Source organism: Physella acuta, unplaced genomic scaffold (assembly GCF_028476545.2).
Source record: "Physella acuta isolate Inbredline_101_S28 unplaced genomic scaffold, ASM2847654v3 ptg001394l, whole genome shotgun sequence".
NCBI classification, from domain to species: domain Eukaryota; kingdom Metazoa; phylum Mollusca; class Gastropoda; family Physidae; genus Physella; species Physella acuta.
In genome coordinates this window covers 136,236-155,778 of record NW_026732909.1, presented here as the reverse complement: position 1 = coordinate 155,778, position 19,543 = coordinate 136,236, and the positions used below count along the sequence as shown (strand labels likewise).

At 36.6% G+C, this 19,543-nt stretch overlaps 4 protein-coding genes across 4 annotated transcripts; 3 read left to right on the top strand and 1 right to left on the bottom strand.

Annotated features, from left to right (window-relative positions):
- Positions 1 to 5,701: 5,701 nt before the first annotated feature.
- LOC131927280 (uncharacterized) lies at positions 5,702 to 7,792 on the top strand. Its single transcript, XM_059283044.1, has 4 exons — positions 5,702 to 5,715; positions 6,099 to 6,374; positions 7,260 to 7,403; positions 7,723 to 7,792. Exons 1-4 carry the CDS (start codon positions 5,702 to 5,704, stop codon positions 7,787 to 7,789), a joined length of 501 nt encoding a protein of 166 aa, XP_059139027.1. The 3' UTR covers positions 7,790 to 7,792.
- Positions 7,793 to 9,160: 1,368 nt separating this feature from the next.
- On the top strand, positions 9,161 to 10,741 carry LOC131927297 (uncharacterized). The gene is made up of 4 exons (XM_059283080.1): positions 9,161 to 9,247; positions 9,692 to 10,119; positions 10,395 to 10,537; positions 10,662 to 10,741. The coding sequence occupies exons 2-3, from the start codon at positions 9,692 to 9,694 to the stop codon at positions 10,522 to 10,524; spliced, it is 558 nt and encodes a 185-aa protein (XP_059139063.1). The 5' UTR covers positions 9,161 to 9,247; the 3' UTR covers positions 10,525 to 10,537; positions 10,662 to 10,741.
- Positions 10,742 to 11,117: 376 nt separating this feature from the next.
- LOC131927275 (uncharacterized) lies at positions 11,118 to 15,558 on the top strand. Its single transcript, XM_059283038.1, has 4 exons — positions 11,118 to 11,177; positions 14,094 to 14,377; positions 15,208 to 15,338; positions 15,466 to 15,558. Exons 2-3 carry the CDS (start codon positions 14,094 to 14,096, stop codon positions 15,335 to 15,337), a joined length of 414 nt encoding a protein of 137 aa, XP_059139021.1. The 5' UTR covers positions 11,118 to 11,177; the 3' UTR covers position 15,338; positions 15,466 to 15,558.
- A 1,073-nt stretch (positions 15,559 to 16,631) lies between these two features.
- LOC131927298 (uncharacterized) lies at positions 16,632 to 19,001 on the bottom strand. The gene is made up of 4 exons (XM_059283081.1): positions 18,946 to 19,001; positions 17,255 to 17,673; positions 16,869 to 17,011; positions 16,632 to 16,722 (listed from the first exon to the last, which is right to left on the bottom strand). The coding sequence occupies exons 2-3, from the start codon at positions 17,671 to 17,673 to the stop codon at positions 16,882 to 16,884; spliced, it is 549 nt and encodes a 182-aa protein (XP_059139064.1). The 5' UTR covers positions 18,946 to 19,001; the 3' UTR covers positions 16,632 to 16,722; positions 16,869 to 16,881.
- Positions 19,002 to 19,543: the final 542 nt, after the last annotated feature.

Here is a 19,543-nt window from a genome sequence, read left to right as displayed (position 1 = left end):
CTAAGTACAGGATGTCACCTTAAGTGCAGTGTGTCACCACTTAACAAATCAGCCAAATGCAGGTTATCACCTGTAACGAATTAACTGAAGGCAGTGTATCACCAATAACGAATGAGCTAAATGCAGGCTAGCGAATTAAGTGAATGCAGTGTGTCATCAATAGAGAATCGGCTAAATGCAGGATGCCAGAAAAATAATAAAGACAGACCGTCCAAGAGGTAAATATATCAACAAACTGTTTGCATAAAGTACTGAGGCTGTAGATAATTAGATCTTCTATCTGACTAGGCAGAACATTGCGAACATCATCTCCATCAAAAGCCACAAATAATCTGTATAGATATTTAAAAAATAGATAAAAACCATTTCACTAGCAAATGAAATCAATCAGCTAAGATAATAAACATGCTATCTTCATTAATTAATTATAAAAAACACGGACCACTAAATAACATTGAAAGATGTCCTAACGTTTAAAAAAACGAACGCGCACAAATTGCTATAAAAACACACATCGTCTCTCAAACCTTTTATACAGACATCGTTGATCACCCGATTTTCTTCTTCAAACATTCTCACCAACAGAAGTAGATCAAACAACTCAGTCACATATTTCAGCTCCTCACATCCTAACTCTCTCTCTCCACCTTCTCCAGCAATACAGAAACGTTGTAATCTAATCGTGTCTTATCAAACCACATTGACTTTATTTTACCACATTTTTTTACTTTATATTTTAACATTTTAAAATTTCTTTTTTTTATTATTATTCGTCGGTATAATTCATCACCATTAAGTAGTGTAGCCTAAGACATTTAATGTATTGTAATATTTTACAGATGTTTGTTTTAACAGTATCACTCTTAGCCCAGACTACCACTCGCAATTTTATGAGTCTCTAGATCAGGGGTCTCCAAACTTTTCAGTCCGAGGGCCGCATTACCTATCAAATTTCAGTACGGGGGCCAGTTTCTTCCAGGCATGTCTGATTTTTCTGAGCAAAGTTCCTCAGCCATCATCAACAAATGTTTTTTTTCATTGGACAAAAAGAGCTCCGCGGGCCGGATGAGAGGACCTCGCGGGCCGCATCCGGCCCGCGGGCCGTAGTTTGGAGACCCCTGCTCTAGATTGTACTGTTTGGGAATCTTTTCATATTTTTTGAAAGTTTTTTTTTAAGTTTGTGAAATAGAAGCCCTCTCCCAACGTGTAGGCGTGTGCAAGCAACTTAATGAGCCAATAAATTCAAGACACGTTGTAAAAACTATTGACACTTCTAGTATAAACACCTGTAACAATTTATTGAGCGGCACATTTTCTACGAACACAGGGTTTCAGGCTTTTTGTCTCTGAAGATATGAAGGAGGGGGGGGGGGGTGTGGGGGTACTTTAAAATGTCCGGGTCGGAACACTTGAAACTTTTCCAAGGGGGGCGGGTCATTTAAGACTTCCGAGAGGAGGACGGATAAAAATAAAAGTATATATTTTTAAATTTAATATTTTTTTCTCCCGAGGCTAGTGTGTGTGTGTGTGTGTGTGTGTGGGAGGGGGGGGGGGGGTGGAAGGGGGGTGGATAACGTGCTCGGTGGGGGGGGGGGGGGGGGGGTACAAATAGATGCCTGGAAAAAACCCACTGTACTAACACTTTTTAAACTAGTACCTTTTGTTAAAACCTTTTGTTAACACCTATTGATAACACCTTTTTTGTTAACACCTTTTCCACTAAAAACTTCTACAACTTGACGTTTCCTACTTACACCTTTTATAATAACATCGTTCATACTGACAACTTTTATATAAACACCTTTTATTAGAACACATTTTACACTATCATCTATTATATACTTAAACCTACACATTTATAACAAAAATTATCACAACATTATGTATACATACACCACTTCCACCCACACATTTATTACCCACACAGATGTGTAAGATATACAAACACCTCAAAACACTTCCTACACAACTAACACCACATATTAAGCCAAGTATCAAATATGAAACACCTTTAACCACAGACACAGCTTATTGTTTATTTCATCACGACGCACTGACTATATAAACACATACAATCAATCGGTGGGATCGATATTAGTTCAGCAATAAAAGTAAAAAGTGATCCATTGATTTTTGACGTGCAGGCTATATATTTCATTGTCTCAAGCGTATCAAAGCGGGTCAACTAAAATATTGACTAATTTTTTATTTGTTTTGTTTTATCGTCAGTGCCTTGATTATTCAAAGATGTTTGGGGAGGGGGGAGGAGGGGAATTATCGAACATAAAAGTTCGATCTTATGCAGGATGAAAACAATTAAAGTTTAAATGATCAGACGCGAAAACTGATCGGTGTTACTTTAATGAGGTGATAAGGCTAGTTAGGTTTGTGTGTGTGTATGTGTGTGGGCCACAGAGGCGTAGCGAGGGAGAGGAAGGGGGGAGGTACATGTCCCCGGTCGCCGACCCTAGAGGGCGCCGAAATAGGTTTTAAAAAAAATGAAAAGCTCATTTTAGCTGCAGTTTTGCATTATAAATATTTTAAAAGTATATGGTGGGGGGGGGGGGGGGGGGGGGGGGGGCCAAATTGAAAGTTTGTCCCCGGGCGCCGAAACGGGTCGCTACGCCTCTGGTGGGCCTGGGTGTTTTTGATTACAGAAATTTTGTAGGGTGTAACATGTCTGTAGTTCAACTAATGTTTTATAACCTCCAGCTTTGGCTAAAGTTTTTAGCGCCCCTGATATCTTTTGTCATTGAGATCATTTGTCCTTGAGATCATTTGTCCTGAGATCATTTGTCCTGAGATCATTTGTCCTTGAGATCATTTGTCCTTGAGATCATTTGTCCTGAGATCATTTGTCCTGAGATCATTTGTCCTGAGATCATTTGTCCTGAGATCATTTGTCCTGAGATCATTTGTCCTGAGATCATTTGTTCTGAGATCATTTGTCCTGAGATCATTTGTCCTGAGAACAATTACCAGTGAGATATATTGTCTGAGATATTTTGTCTGAGATTATTTGTACTGAGATCATTTGTCATGAAAGGACAAATGATCTCGCGGACAAAAGATACCAGGACAAAATAAATCAGGACAAATGATACCATAGACCAGGGGTCTCCAAACTTTTCAGTCCGAGGGCCGCATTAACTATCAAATTTCAGTTCGGGGGCCAGTTTCTTCCAGGCATGTCTTTGATTTTTCTGGGCAAAATTCCTCAGCCATCACCAACAAACGTTTTTTTCCGTGGACAAAAAGATCTCCGCGGGCCGGATGAGAGGACCTCGCGGGCCGCATCTGGCCCGCGGGCCGTAGTTTGGAGACCCCTGCCATAGACAAATGATCTCAGACAAAATATCTCAGTTAATATACCTCACAGTAAATAGTATTTAGTAATATTTTATTGATTTTAGCATTTTATAATGTCATATAGATTTTTTTTACACATAATTGTTGGGAGATATACTTCAAGAATGTCTTAAACGTAATAAACAAACCATCAAAAGACTGAGTAATCTTACTTTTAAACAACAAAAAACAGCAATTTATATGAAAGTATAAAACACAAAAATGCAAAAAGACCAATAAAATGATGATAACATTAAATTAGCCACATTAATGTCAAAACACGTGAAATAATTTTCAAAAAGGAAGTTCTACAGGTTCGTAATGTGAAATAGGTGTTTTTATTGCATCATCACACTTTGCCATCACTCGATTGTCCCACTTTACCACCATCTCGATGGTCCCACTTTACATCCATCTCGATGGTCCCACTTTACCACCGTCTCGATGGTCCCACTTTGCCACCAATGGTCCCACCCACCGTCTCGATGGTCCCACTTTACCACCGTCCCGATGGTCCCACTTTACCACCGATGGTTCCACTTTACCACCATCTCGATGGTCCCATTTGCCACCGTCTCGATGGTCCCACTTTGCCACCTCTCGATGGTCCCACTTTGCCATCTCTCGATGGTCCCACTTTGCCACTGGTGGTCCCACTTTGCCACCGTCTCACTTAGTGAACATACCTTGATATAGTCCGATACTAAAGAGCCGGCAACTTCACAAAGGGAAATAACTAAGAAAATTATAGAATTTAATTTGTTTGATTTTTTTTTCAAAATCCCTTTACTACATACACACAGATTAAAATATTTATTAAATTTTTTTTTTACAATGTAAATATTTAATGTTTAATTATTTGAGAACATATAGTTAAAATTGTTGTTGATGTTTATAGAAATTACCGATTATATCCATTTTAACTTCACCGAATAACGCAATGCTTTCAATATAAAAAAACATTATGCCTAACCTTCTTTAGATACTTATGGGAATTTCCGATTAGATCCAAATAACGCAATGCTTTCAATTAAAAAAAAAACATTAGCTTTTTAAAATGGTGTAGATCGTTATGGGAAAAAACCGATTCTATTCATTTAGACCGCACCGAATAGCGCAAAACTTTCATTACAAAAATTAAAAACATCAGCCTTCTAAAAAGTCATCGTGAAAGCACGCCTATCTAACTACCTGGCTTGTGGATCATCGGGGGTCAGGGTAAATATACGTCGAATACAATTTTTAATTAACAAACTTAATTGGGTATAGTGTAGTAGAAATAGGTTTATAAATAAATACAATTTCTACTAGTATTTAACAAAGACCCAAGACATATGTTGGTGAAATGAATGGTTATAATGCCGTTGTTTAAAGTTTGAAGTTTGAAAAAAATATTCCGTTTTAAAATGTAGCATTATTCATAAAATATGAGTTATTATGTAATTGTTGATTTCAGAAAGGCCCAAAATATGTATAAGTATTCCCCGAGAATGATTGAGGAGTAATTAATGAGCATCACAACGGGATAATTAACAGGGGGTAATGTGTAAGGGGGGGGGGGGGTTAAGCCCATGCACGTTACGCCATCCCACTAATTCCATCTCATTCAAGCGTTCATCCAAATTTTCTGTTATATAAATTGTAGATAAAACCCTGGCATTTACGCTTGGCGGGCCTCGCTCCATACCGTAAGTCAGCAGTTTTAACAGCTCTTATGCTGGGAGCCCATACACCCATCTTATCACTTCAGTGTTCCAGCACACAGGCTCTGTCTCTGGCAACTTTCTGGCCAGTTTCCTGCAATTTTCTTAAGACAGTCCGGCTCTATTCTCCTGGCACCTTCACGTCTCTCCATTGGACTTCCCTGTTGTCTTTTTCTCGAGATGTCCAGCCCATACATGTTCAGTACACCTTTTTATCCGCAAACAATCACGTCCCAACCCACGCTAGTTAAGGATGTTGTATGTTGTGTCATGTTCTCTATAGTCTATCTGCCCCAATCCACGATAGTTAAATATGTTGTATGTTGTTACAGATATTTTCTATGTCCCTCCCACGTTAGTTACATATGTTGTATGTTCTTACAGATGTTTTCTATGTCCCTCCCACGTTAGTTACATATGTTGTATGTTGTTACAGATATTTTCTATGTCCCTCCCACGTTAGTTACATATGTTGTATGTTGTTACAGATGTTTTCTATGTCTCTCCCACGTTAGTTGAATATGTTGTATGTTGTTACAGATGTTTTCTATGTCTCTCCCACGTTAGGTAAATATGTTGTATGTTGTTTCAGATGTTCTATGTCTCTCCCCACATTAGTTAAATATGTTGTATGTTGCTTATCTCTTAATATGTCCCAACCCACGTTAGTTAAATATGTTGTATGTTGTTACAGATATTTTCTATGTCCCTCACACGTTAGTTACATATGTTGCATGTTGTTACAGATATTGTTGTATGTTGTTACGGATGTTGTTGTTACGGATGTTTTTCTATGTCACCCCCCCCCACCTTAGTAACAAATGTTGTATGTTGTTACAGATATTTTCTATGTCCCTCCCCACGTTAGTTACATATGTTTATGTTATTTCAGATGTTCTATGTCTCTACCCACATTAGTTAACTATGTTGTATGTTGTTTAGCTCTTAATAAGTCCCAACCCACGTTAGTTAAATATGTTGTATGTTGTTACATATATTTTTTTATGTCCCTCCCATATTAGTTACATATGTTGTATGTTGTTACAGATGCGCCTTATTGTACCTAATTGTGCTCTTGGTGTCCGTCGCACTTGGCCTCGAGACCCAGCCCAAGAAAACGGTAGATGATCCTCTTGATAATTTGATGTTTCATCCTGTGGATAGGGCTAACGATGGCACAGTTCCTTTCCTCGAGATGCTTAGCTGCATACTTGATCTCTTATATTTGATGATGGAACTGTATTATTTAATCTCAGAACTGATGAGCTGGTTAATGAAGGAGGAGGGCGTCGTTCTTGAGGGTGTCGACCCTTCAAACCAAAGGTACATTACAGACATCTTTACAGCTTCCATTGTCCAAACTATACTAAGTTTAACTTTATACAAAAATTATTTATTTTGATATCATTTATTTTATATTTGGTGGCTATGTCAGTGATCATTCTCTCTTTCTGTCTCTCTCTCTCTCTCTCTCTCTCTCTTTATCTTCTTAAACCTCCCTTCTCCCATCTTTCTCAGTCACCCCCATATAATCTTCCTCCCCCTCTTAATTTTTTCTCCCTCCCCGTCACCATCTCCCTCTTTTTCTCTCCCTATCTTTTTCAGTCTCCTCTTTCTCATTTTTTTACTCCCTCTCTCCCTCTCTGTCCCTCTCTCTGTCTCTTCCTACTCCTTTTCCTCTCTCTCCCTCCATGATCGACTCAAACTATACCCGTTAGCCAAGCAGAACGGAGTCGGATCATGAGACAAGTTGTTCCCTAGCCCAAATTATCATACGCTTGACCCTTGGGGGAAAACCGGAAAACGGCGCAACCTGGTAACTGCGCACAAAAAAAGTGGCCACAGATAAGTGCGCAATGGGGATTTTTGTTTTCTTGAATGGAGCATTTATAGACATTAACAAATCATGACCACATGTACATCTAGCACAATATAACCACATCCCCCCCCCCCCCCACATGTTGCTACAAATTTTAAAGCGTATTAGTATAGTTAATTTATATTTGAGCATTTTCTGATTGCGCAGGTTTCCATTTGCGCATTTTCTGGGTACTACTTGTGGCTTCCTAGAAGTTTTTTGCTCCCCCCCCCCCCCACCATAGCCTCGCACATCCTGGCTCCGAACTCGGGTCAGCACATGTGCGCTATCCCACTAGACCACACCATCTCACTAGTGCTAACTGTATCCTCATTCATCTCCACGTATAGAGATGTGATCCAGAGATTTGAGGCCATTCCCTGTACCAAACTTTGCCCAGACTGTGCCCTACTGAAACCACTTGAACTTCGATCCACTTGTACCATCCACTGTAAAGGCCGCGTGCAAATGGGTGTTTTGATGCATCCATTCAGGTTGGTTCAAAACACTTTTGACAAACTTCTCACTAACGCCAATATAAAAGTTTCTACTATGAAAATAAAAAAACAAATAATCAGTGCTTTATAACTATATAATTTAATTTTAATACAAATTTATTGTTTCTGTAATTAGTAAACTCTATTAAAACAATTTTGTATGATTTATGCTTCTTCTTCTTCTTCTTCGTTCTTAATTTTAGTGTTGGAAGGTATCCCCTCCAACACAATAAAGTAAACGTGTCAATTGGATATGCGCCATTGATACAATTATCTCTAATATATACACACTTGTATTCTCTCTTTCTATCAACAGGTATAGAAGAGGCGATGTACCAAGAATATCTGAAATAACATCTGGAAAAACTTTTTTTTCAAAATAAAATCAACTTCCAAATATCTAATTTAAACTGTTTTTCTTGAAACGTTACTGTTAATGTTTACAATTTAGAGCAGGGGTCTCCAAACTTTTCAGTCCGAGGGCCGCATTAACTATCAAATTTCAGTTCGGGGGCCAGTTTCTTCCAGGCATGTCGTGATTTTTCTGAGCAAAGTTTCTCAGCCATCACCAACAAACGTTTTTTTTCCGTTGACAAAAAGATCTCCGCGGGCCGGATGAGAGGACTTTGTGGGCAGCATCCAGCCCACGGGCCATAGTTTGGAGACCCCTGCATTAGAGCATGGAGCAGTGTGGTCGGGAGGTAGGGCAAGTCATACAGACCTGAGTCCTAACGAGTTGAGGGCCTACTGTTGAAAACACTATAGCTTCATATGCCTTGGTCAAGATAAAGGCAAACTCTACTTCACCTGCCTTATTGATTGTCAGGTCTAAAAATGTAGCATTACAATGCAATGTCGCATGTGAAATCATTTCCACTAACGTTTTCAAAAATTGCTATATATATATATATATATATATATATATATATATATATATATATATATATATATATATATATATATATATATTATACATAATTTAGGTATATAAGCATATCAATGGAATTGGGGAGTCGTTTTTTATACTTTTCTACAAAGAGATATAATGCATATTGTGTTTTACAACTAACCCTTTCTTCTCCCCCCCCCCCCCTCCGCCATCTTGGTTACACATATAATCCTTGAGATCATGTGACCTGGCTACGACGCTCGGACCAAAGTGACGATCATGTAGCAGAATCTCTGTATGTGACAACTAAACAAACCCGACACATTTTAGAGCCGTCACACATGTGCACAGACCAAAAAAGTCAAAACATAAAAACACAAAATTTCCTTTAACATAACCATTTCTTAGTCCAATACAATAATCAAACATGCACAAACATAAAACACACTACAACAACTAACATATTCAAACTTCACCAGTTGCTCTCAATCTACTCACCATCACTACCTGCCTGAAAACCTATTAAATCCGTGTCTTAATTAAACAGCTTTATCTGAAAAACTTTTCACACTTTATACAAAAAAAATGTCCTGGCCACTGTCTAATATTTCTCTTATCTAGCCGTGAGCTGTTTGCAGCAACACCCAGGACACTCATAATGGTAGGGGCCGCTAATACTAAGGCCATTACTCGTTTAATTTTACTCTTATCTAGCATTGAGCTGAGACAAGCAACACACGTAATGGTACGGGCCGCTAATATTGAGGCCATTACTCGTTTAATTTTACACTCTGCGCATGACAGATAAAAAAACTATTTCATTTGAATTTATTTAAAGAATTGGTATATAAATATGGGGACTCTTGAACCTAGTATCATCAGCAACCTACCAGCAACCTACCAGCAACCTACCTGACGATCTAGCAACCTCGCCTGAAATATTAATTTGAAGGTAAATATTTAAAAGTTAGCTTACCACAAATCTGCTTGTTAACATGAGAATGATAATAAAATGTCTTTTAGATGTGACAGTATGTCAGTGTTAGGTAGTGATATGTGGGACTTAAATGTAAAATAAACATTAAATTAGAAATTACATAATGTGTTTTGCTTCTTTTTGCGTATAAAAAATTAACGCAGTTAAAATTTTAAAACTAAAATTATCTTCTGTAAACTGTTTAATTAATTTAAGCTTGATATACCTAAACTTAACCAGAACAAAATCCTATGATTAAAAGATATCTAAACCTAACCGGAACACAATCCTTAGCTTGATATACCTAAACCTAACCTTAACACAATCCTTAGCTTGATATACCTAAACCTAACCGGAACACAATCCTTAGCTTGATATAATAATATCTAAACCTAACCGGAACACAATCTTTTGCTTCAGATGCGTGTCATTTACCTCGCTGTGTTTGTGGCGTCCATTGCCCTTACCCACGGAGCTAACACCAGGCTACAGAGGAAAGATCTGCTGGATGGTCTTCTTGGTGGTGATCTTGTAAGTGGTGTCGTAGATGGTGTCGTAGATGGTGTCGTAGATGGTGTCGTCGATGGTTTAGTTGATGAAGGTGGTCTGTTGGGTGGTCTTCTTGGTGGTGATGTTCTAGATAACCTTGTGGGTCCGAGCGGTCTAATCAGCTCCGTGATTGGAAATGTACTAAGTTCTGACGTAGTGGGCAGTCTGTTGAGTGATGTTGGCATTAAATCCATCTTGGACTCTGTGAATAACCTGGTGTCTGCTGTGGTAGGTGTTGTGGATGAGCTACTGAAGGCTGTGTTGGCGGTTTTAGAGGGCGTCGATCTGTCCAACACAAGGTACAGTACAGACATCTTTACGATATTATTTTGTTGACTTCAAAAAACTGTTTTAGTTTGAACATTATGAAAATAATCCGTTCGACGAAATACTATTGATCCTAACTGTACGAATTATATCCAAATTACATTATAGAATTCTATACGATATTATTTTGTTAACTTTAATAGCTATTTTAGTTTTTAAATTATGAAAAAAAGTTTAAGACAAGATTCAGTTTCCTTTCTTGCTATCTTAACTGTACTAATTATATCTTATTCGTTTCCACCTAAAGCGAAGTGATCAAGAAATTTGACGCCATTCCCTGTAACAAACTGTGCCCAGTGTGTGCCCTCCTGAAACCAGCTGAACTTCAACCAACTTGTACCAGCTACTGTAAGGCAACATGCCGATGGGTGTTTTGATTCATTCAAGCAGGTTGGGTTTTAAATTTCATTATTTTTTATCCTATTTACAAAAACACCATTTAATAAAACTATTACATTCTTTTAGACCTTGCAATTTTCTAACAATTTTTTTTTTACTATGTGTTGCTCCACAGATATTAACGTCAAGTCCTCTCTTGGAAAAATATTCAATGTATTTCGTCTTGTGCTAAGCATTCAATAAAATCCACCTCTCAGTATTATTGTTATTATTTTTACTTTGATGTATGCCTGAAGCTTAAACAAGACACTCGCGTTGTTGTTGATGCTGATCTATTTTGCATGAAGCTAATTATTGCCAAGGTAATTTTACCTCGTCATTTTTTCATGGTACAAGTAAACCTGAACATTTTCAATAAAGGACGTATCAGCTCAGCAAGGTCAGAAATAAAGCAGATGATTACACACAAGTCTATATCATTAGGTCATCTAAGACTCTATTACTACATATTTACATTTATTTTTAAAATTAATATATATATAAGTAATGGAAATTACCGATTATAATAATTTAAACTGCACCGAATAACACGATGCTTTGAATATTGAAACATTACCCTTTGGACATTTTATCGTACGTACTTTTCTCTATAGCCTGTACAGTCGTTTTGATTGCCATTGGAAGATTCAGGGTAAACATAAATTAAACGTAATCTTTAATTTGTAGTCTTTGTTAAATATCGTTTAGCAGAATCAGCCTGTTTTACTCTAATTCAGGGGTCGGCAACCTGCGGCTCGCGAGCCGCATGCGGCTCTTTTGATATCAAGATGCGGCTCTCCAGCTCCTTGAACAAATACTAATAATCTTAATAAAATAATAAAATATTTGAAATAAAAAAAGTTAGTGGCTCTTTAAAACCAGGGAAATTTTGAAAATTGTAACTTTTGGCTCTTCCGCTTCAAAAGGTTGCCGACCCCTGCTCTAATTCAACAAACAATTATGGAAAGTGATTGTGAAATGAATTTATCGTATAACATTATGAATAAAATGTAACGTTGTTATTTTACTACGCGTTTTGAAAGGACCTATGACATGTTTATAAAATCTCGAGTGTCAAGTAATTAGCATTGGGCAAAATTATTTATGGTAATTTACAGTGATTAATTAATTAAAGCTGGGGATGCCGGGTTAATTAAAAGGATGTTAATGTCCTGCTCGCGTTCAAGAAACCGTTCTTCATGCTTTCTTAAAGTGTTTTGAATATTACATTATTTCTTTGACTAAAATAGCTTTACTTTCATACAAACTGGCCGATTTCTTAACGTGCTGGGTATGGGCCGGCGACAACATATCTACAGATTAAACACATCTCTCTACAATGTGACTTCGTGTGCTTACAACTTATTTTAAGTGAAATGGGTTTCCCATCAATTTTTTCAAGGCTATGGGGAAATTGCTGCAACAATCAAGCTAGTTAGACTGACAATTAAAAGTTGATCTACTTGAACACAGCAACTATTGGGGGGGGGGGGGGGGGGGGAGGGGGGTGTCGTCTATAAATGACGTCACACTTGTAGGGGAGAGGGGGCTCCGTAATTTTGTGACGTTGTGAGATGAGTGGAAGGGGGGTGTTCATATGGTGTGACGTCACACTTTTGCATTATAAAAAAGCAATGTTAGAAAACGAACTATAGCCGTTATATCGCGTTTTAAAACTGTTTTAATAAATTGTAATAAGAATTGATTAAAAATACTCCAAAATCTTGTCTGAATTCTATGTTGATAGAATTCAGACAAGATTTTGGAAAAATATCGTATTTTAAGAAACATTAAACTGCTATTCTGGGGAGGGGGGGGGGGGTGTAGGCTGAGGTGTGACGTCATTTTGGTGGTGGCTTTTTGTGAGCATATGTGACGAAGGGGAGAGGGGGTGGTAAAAATCGGCCAAAAAAAGCGTGACGTCATTTATGAATGACCCCACAGGCTGGTTAGACTGACAATTAAAAGTTGATGTCAGTTGACACGGCAACAATTAGGTTAATTGGACTGACAATTAAAAGTTGATGTCAGTTGACACGCCAACAATTAGGTTAATTGGACTGACAATTAAAAGTTGATGTCAGTTGACACGGCAACAATTAGGTTAATTGGACTGACAATTAAAAGTCGATCTTAGCCAATAATCCTCCGGGTTTTGAGGCCTGATTACGAACACGTGACTTTTGGAGTAGAATGTGCAAGTGTTATTGCTATTATATCAAGTTTGTTTCCACTTAAAGCAATCAGATCAAGATGTGAACTATCCTCCTAACTTGGCTCGTCTGGTCTGATGAAGTTGTTGATATAAGCAAGACTTTTTGTCTAGGGTACCTTGCTCCTATAAATAGAACAGCATTTTACAAGCTTGTAGGAAGCCCAAAGAATAAGCCCATATTGGTTTATTTTAAGGGATTTTATCTAGTTTTCTCAAAAAGTTTGTCTGTGTGTGTGCGTGCGTGTGTTTGTGTGTGTGTGTGTGTGTGATTACGCAAATCTTGCAATCTTAATTTAACCCACTTCTTATCGTCCGAATTAACTAAAATTGGGTAATTCGACATTTAGTCATTTAATTAAACAATCACTAATTTCAAAAAATAAAAAAGGGGAGTTAACAAGATAACTATATGGACTAGTGATTGGTTGATCAGAAGGTTGTTGAGGGTGAACTCTTCTAGGTTCAACGTTGGCTGATTTCGTCGACCATGAACGAATAAGGGGAAGTTAACTTAGTTTTAGAGATCACAATTTACAGGATGGATTTTAAGGCGAATATTTTAGTCATACCAGCATTAACTTGAATAAAGCTACACCAAAACAAAATTTATTTATTTTACTTTTCAGCCCATTTTTTAATTTGTGACTTTTTTTAAATTTGTGAATGTAATAAAGCATTTTTCTTCAAATGTTTTTTTTTGTGAGATTTTTAAAAAAGTCTTTTTATTTTTACTCGCTAGAAATCTGTCCGATTGACCTGAAATTTGGCACTATAGTAGATCATGCATGACGATGCAAGAATATTTACTTTTTATTCTAATTGGAGAGACAATTTAATTTACAAATTACTTTATTCAATTACAATATCCATTAGGGGAGATTTAAAAAATACTAGCGATCGCTTCATGAGAGGGCTGTCAAGTGTGAACTATTTTCACTTCACGGTTGATAGATTTCGTTACCTATTTTCGACCAGGAAATTGTTAGAGATCAATTTTAGAGATCACCTGTTACATAAACTCGGTGTTTAGACCAGATTGTGTGCCTATACATTCCGGAGATTAATGTGCAAGAACACAAGGATAGACCGAATGTATAATACCGCAAATATTTTCAGTTGTAGCCTATGTAGTGTCAACTAGATTTTGAACGAATTACTAAAATTAAAAACTTTGGTCGCTCATGAGATCTCTTATATATTTAAGCGATCAAATCTTTGAGTAAAGTTATTTTAATTTTTTAATTTTTAGTATTCTACATTTTAATTTAGAATTTTTTAATTTGTTGTGATATATTACTACAAAAAAAAACACGTTTCCTCGAAAAACTTTTTAAATGTGAGAATTATTTCCAGATGCGCAATCTGTACCTAGCAGTGCTCGTAGCGTCCATAGCATTTGGACAAGAAACTGAAGCCAATGAAACTTTTCAAGACGCTTTAGATGAGATCCTGTCTGAGGTGATGAGTGGAGTTAATGATGTCGTAGCTTCGGCCAGCTCAATGCTGTGGCACCTACCCGCCCTCACGGTTAAAGTGGAGGACTGGTGCATCCGCATGGCCAAAAGGATTGGAATATTCCTCAATTTAATAGACGCAGAGTGGAGCGTTCTAGATCAGATCATAACCACAAACAAAAAGTATAGTAACTAAATCCTAACGATATTATTTGTTTACTGCATTTGCTGTATAAGAATTCACATTATGAGAATTGTTTGTTTTAAAATATGACACCGAGTTTATGTATACTTTACATGTCTAAAAATCAACTCGTAACAAGAAAGTATAGTATTAATTTGTTGCGAGTTGTTTTTTTAAAAGAAATGTATACTACACATGTCTAGAATAAAACATCGCAACAATTAAGTATATATATTCCGTATGAAAATATGTTCATAAAATATTAATTTGGTTAATTTTTTAAAGACATGTATGTTATACATGTCGCACATGTATGGTATACATGTTGCAAGTGTAATCGCGGTTTAGATAAGTCTCCCTTTCTAAAAAGGTGATTCATTACGTGGATATAGATAATTATTTTTCTATCACCTTGTGATATGAAGCTACCCTTTACTTAATTCTATGAGAAAGAAGTAGAAGTCGTACGGTTTATTGTAAAGTCTTTGGCAACATCGAATTGAGTCGGCGTTGTCGAGTCGGTAAAGCTCATGGTTGCGAAACCGAAAAGTCTCGAGTTCAAACCCTCGGGCAGATGAGGCTCGTTAGCTGGGGACAGCCACTCTTCTAGGAGAGACAAGTCCAAAATCAAACAACTGCTGCCTTGTAGTTTGTTCTTGGTTGGACAAAGGCTACGGAAGCAAATCCAAAAAGAAAAGCACGCTGAAATTTGAGTCAACGGCCTAAATGGCGCATAACCAGTTCCAACACTAAAAATTAAGAACGCAGAAAAAAAAAAGTTATATTGCGATCATTACCGTACAAATATCTACATTGTTTCCATATCAAGGGAGATGATCAAGCTATTTGACGCCATTCCCTGTAACAAACTGTGCCCAGTGTGTAACATCCTGCAGCGACCCAAAGTTCGAGCTGTCTGCTACAGCTACTGTAAAACCACGTGTCGCTGGCAGTTTTGAGGTTTGTTTCATCACATTTTTTTTTTACGAATTCTTCTGATTTATTTAATAAAATCTCCAACAAATTTCTCAGAAAAATTAAATTTTACTATTTTTAAACAATGTAAGTTTGTAAAATTTTGTTTTAGTTTTCAGGTTTCCGCGACTACTAATGGATGTTCCTCAAGGAAAACTGTTTTATATTTTTATTATATATTTAATAAAATTTACTTTACATTCTTTATAGCGCTTTTGTAATTTTTTTAAAGACTCTGTATTAAACAATTATTTCTGGTATTCTCTAGTATAGAAATTAGAGATGGTTCATATAATGAAATCTAGTCGCCAATTATTTCTTTGTTGATTTATTTTGCGCTTTTCTGTTTCTGAGACAAGTTGGTGGTTAGCCCTACCTAACCCCATATCCTTTTAGTGGTATAGAGCGATGGTATATGCCACTGTTTTCAATTTTCGTTATTATTCATATTGCAAAATATCTGCTAAACTGTTTGTTCTTGATTGATATATTATGCCACTATTCATTTGTGGTAGTCGTTTTTTTTCCAATGTTGCTGACTCAAATTGGCTCAAGACCATTATACGTCATGAGTCCACTCAGTTTTGATGGGTACCTGATTCACATTGGGGAAAGTAGAGGTAGCAGAGCATAGTGTGTAAACCAAACTAAAATCACTACATATACCAAAGTTACAGAAATAAATGCACTCAATCTGTACCAAATCCAAATGGATAAGTTTAATTACTATAGTTCGTCGGGTTTAAATATATGGTAAACAGTAGAGGGCTGACTTATTAGACATTCGACTTCTAAAAAAAACATTTGTGGTTTCACAATTTTCTTCATTGCTGTCACTAACTGCTAATCGACATGCATATTTTGCTGCCAGCTAAATTATCATCTACTTTGAGAACATTTTTACTGGTGATTTGAGTTTTAATTCTGTCAACATTTTTATGCTAGTAAGCTTTAACAATCCAGGATCATGCTTTTTTTAACGAGATCAATCAATGATTCGATTGATTTAATCTTTTATGATAATTTGATCTGCTCGTGGTGTGTTTTAAAATTTAATAAACTCGAAAACGTTAACAGATTTAAAAGATAACTTCAGTATCTTTAAAGCTAGATTGATGAAATTCCATATATTCGGTTTTTCAAATGCCTGTAACTTGAGTACTGTTTATGATAGATATACGAAATTTCAAATATAAGTAAAAGATCTAATTATGTTTTCTGTCAAATTTTGAGTAATTTCAGGTGACTGCCGTAATAAAAAAAACTCCAAAATAAGTACGCCTGCGAGATAGATTTTATTGAACGTTTAACATAAGACGAAAAACACAACACATAGTTTTCCGACACATCTCTTGATTAGCATCACGATCTGTGAAAAAATGAAATTAAAAGAACTCGAATCAATTTAAGTGAAATGTTATTGTTACTATAAAATAAAAAGATTATTTATTAACGCTATTTCAAACAGTAAATGCTTTGATAAATCAGAAATATTTGTGTTTAATAAAACCCAACCTGCTTGAATGAATCAAAACACCCATCTGCATGTGGCCTTACAGTAGCTGGTACAAGTTGGTTGAATGTCAGCTGGTTTTAGTAGGGCACAGACTGGGCACAGTTTGTTACAGGGAATGGCGTCAAATTTCTTGATCACTTCGCTTCAGGTGGAAAACGAATTAGATATTATTAGTACAGTTAGGATAGCAAGAAAGGAAACTATATCTTGTCTTTAACTTTTTTTCATAATTTAAAAACTAAAATAGCTATTACAGTTATAAAATAATATCGTAATGAATTCTATAATGTAATTTAGATATAATTAGTACAGTTAGGATCAATGTTCAAGCTAAAACAGTTTTTGCAGTTAACAAAATAATATCGTAAAGATGTCTGTACTGTACCTTGTGTTTGACAAATCGACGCCCTCTAGAACCGCCAACACAGCCTTCAGTAGCCCATCCACAACACCTACCACAGCAGACACCAGGTTATTCACAGAGTCCAAGATGGATTTAATGCCAACATCACTCAACAGACTGCCCACCAAGTCAGGACTTAGAACATTTCCAAGCACGGAGCCGATTGGACCCAGAAGGTTATCTAGAACATCACCACCAAGAAGACCACCCAACAGACCACTTTCATCAACTACACCATCGACGACACCATCTACGACACCATCGACGACACCATCTACGACACCACCTACAAGATCACCACCAAGAAGACCATCCAGCAGATCTTTCCTCTGTAGCCTGGTGTTAGCCCCGTGGGTAAGGGCAATGGACGCCACAAACACAGCGAGGTAAATGTCACGCATCTGAAGCAAAGGATTGTGTTCCGGTTAGGTTTAGATTTTATTATATCAAGCTAAGGATTGTGTTCCGGTTAGGTTTAGATATTATTATATCAAGCTAAGGATTGTGTTCCGGTTAGGTTTAGATATATCAAGCTAAGGATTGTGTTAAGTTTAGGTTTAGGTATATCAAGCTAAGGATTGTGTTCCGGTTAGGTTTAGGTATATCAAGCTAAGGATTGTGTTCCTGTTAGGTTTAGGTATATCAAGCTAAGGATTGTGTTCCGGTTAGGTTTAGATATATCAAGCTAAGGATTGTGTTAAGTTTAGGTTTAGGTATATCACGCTAAGGATTGTGTTCTGGTTAGGTTTAGGTATATCAAGCTAAGGATTGTGCTCCTGTTAGGTTTAGGTATATCAAGCTAAGGATTGTGTTCCTGTTAGGTTTAGGTATATCAAGCTAAGGATTGTGTTCTGGTTAGGTTTAGGTCTATCAAGCTAAAAATATGACACAACTTTAAAAAACAAGTTAATTAAAAAAGTCTAGTGACATTTATGCGCAATTTCCTTATGTTATCTAAAAATAGCTCTGACGTATAATGTTGGGGTGCGTTCAAGCTAGAAGAACGATCGGTTTGTAGGTGTTTATGTATTTTTAAAATTTGTGACCGAACGAGAGGATATTTTTGAAAACTTTCTTTGGCAATATTGTTCTAAATTATGACAGGAATCGATTGGTACATGTTTCAAGTCGCCAAGTGGTCTGGTTGCCGGGATATGGGCCAAAAACTGCATTTTTTCGAGGTTTTTTGGCTTTTCCGGGAAATACATGAAAGAAACCCGGAATTTTTATAGCCTATGCTCATTCTCGTAACTTGCTTAACATAATTGCTTTTGGAACTAGTCATCGATATTGCTTCGTTGAGGAGGAGATACGACTTAAAGACCGGACACACATTCATCCATCCATCCATCCATCCATTCCCAGAAATGACGAGTTAATAAACGCAATTCTCCAGAATGGAAATTGCGCTAAAAATTATCTACATTTTAAAAAGACTAAAATGTCTGTTGTATGTTGACTATTTGTTGAGTCTGTAAACTTAAACATAATCGTTATTTTAAAATTGCTGAAATGTTAATGCTGCACATAATGCTTACCAATGCCAAAACAATCAATTCAATGTTTCTTTATTAAAATTAGACATCTTAATCTCATTAATATACTTCCCATGTTTTTTAAAATCTTTTTTAAAATATCAATTAAATTAACTAGCAGCGAGAAGTCTTATTTACCTTCAAGAAAAACAGTTGCTGTAGAGAGCAATGAAACAGTTTGAAGTGAAGTTTCAGATGATGCTACGCTTCAAATGTCCACATTTATATAGGCCTACAACCTTTCTAAATGTATTCTAATGACATTCATAATTGACGCTACCTGCATACACATGGTGTGAAATTAAAAACAAAATAACAGATTTAGCAAGCGATAGTCCATATTTTTCTTGACACCAGGAGCTTTAGTATTTATTGCTCAATGTTTGTAAGGATATTGTTTCAGACGTGTTTAATATTTCACGCATTTCTGTTCGCTCAGCACTTTTCTGCAACGGGATTGCAATTTTTTTAGCCAAGGTGAACGATGATAAAATGATAACAAAGCTGACGTAGATGAAATGGTTTATCCAGATGGTCTTGACATTTGATGTCTTGGATGTAATTTTAGATTTTCTGTGCACTTGACATTTGATATCGCTGATGTAATTTTAGCTTTTCTGTGTACTTGACATTTGATGTCGCTGACGTAATTTTAGCTTTTCTGTGTACTTGACATTTGATGTCGCTGACGTAATTTTAGCTTTTCTGTGTACTTGACATTTGATGTCGCTGACGT

Bases quoted from the DNA above. Each gene is read 5' to 3' on its own strand.
- LOC131927297 (XM_059283080.1), top strand. From the start codon at position 9,692: ATGCGTGTCATTTACCTCGCTGTGTTTGTGGCGTCCATTGCCCTTACC. The intron at 10,120-10,394 runs GTACAGTACAGA...TTCCACCTAAAG, and splicing joins GTCGATCTGTCCAACACAAG to CGAAGTGATCAAGAAATTTG.
- LOC131927298 (XM_059283081.1), bottom strand. From the start codon at position 17,673: ATGCGTGACATTTACCTCGCTGTGTTTGTGGCGTCCATTGCCCTTACC. The intron at 17,012-17,254 runs GTACAGTACAGA...TTCCACCTGAAG, and splicing joins GTCGATTTGTCAAACACAAG to CGAAGTGATCAAGAAATTTG.
- LOC131927280 (XM_059283044.1), top strand. The intron at 6,375-7,259 runs GTACATTACAGA...CTCCACGTATAG, and splicing joins GTCGACCCTTCAAACCAAAG to AGATGTGATCCAGAGATTTG. The intron at 7,404-7,722 runs GTTGGTTCAAAA...TTCTATCAACAG, and splicing joins GTTTTGATGCATCCATTCAG to GTATAGAAGAGGCGATGTAC.
- LOC131927275 (XM_059283038.1), top strand. From the start codon at position 14,094: ATGCGCAATCTGTACCTAGCAGTGCTCGTAGCGTCCATAGCATTTGGA. The intron at 14,378-15,207 runs GTATAGTAACTA...TTCCATATCAAG, and splicing joins ATCATAACCACAAACAAAAA to GGAGATGATCAAGCTATTTG.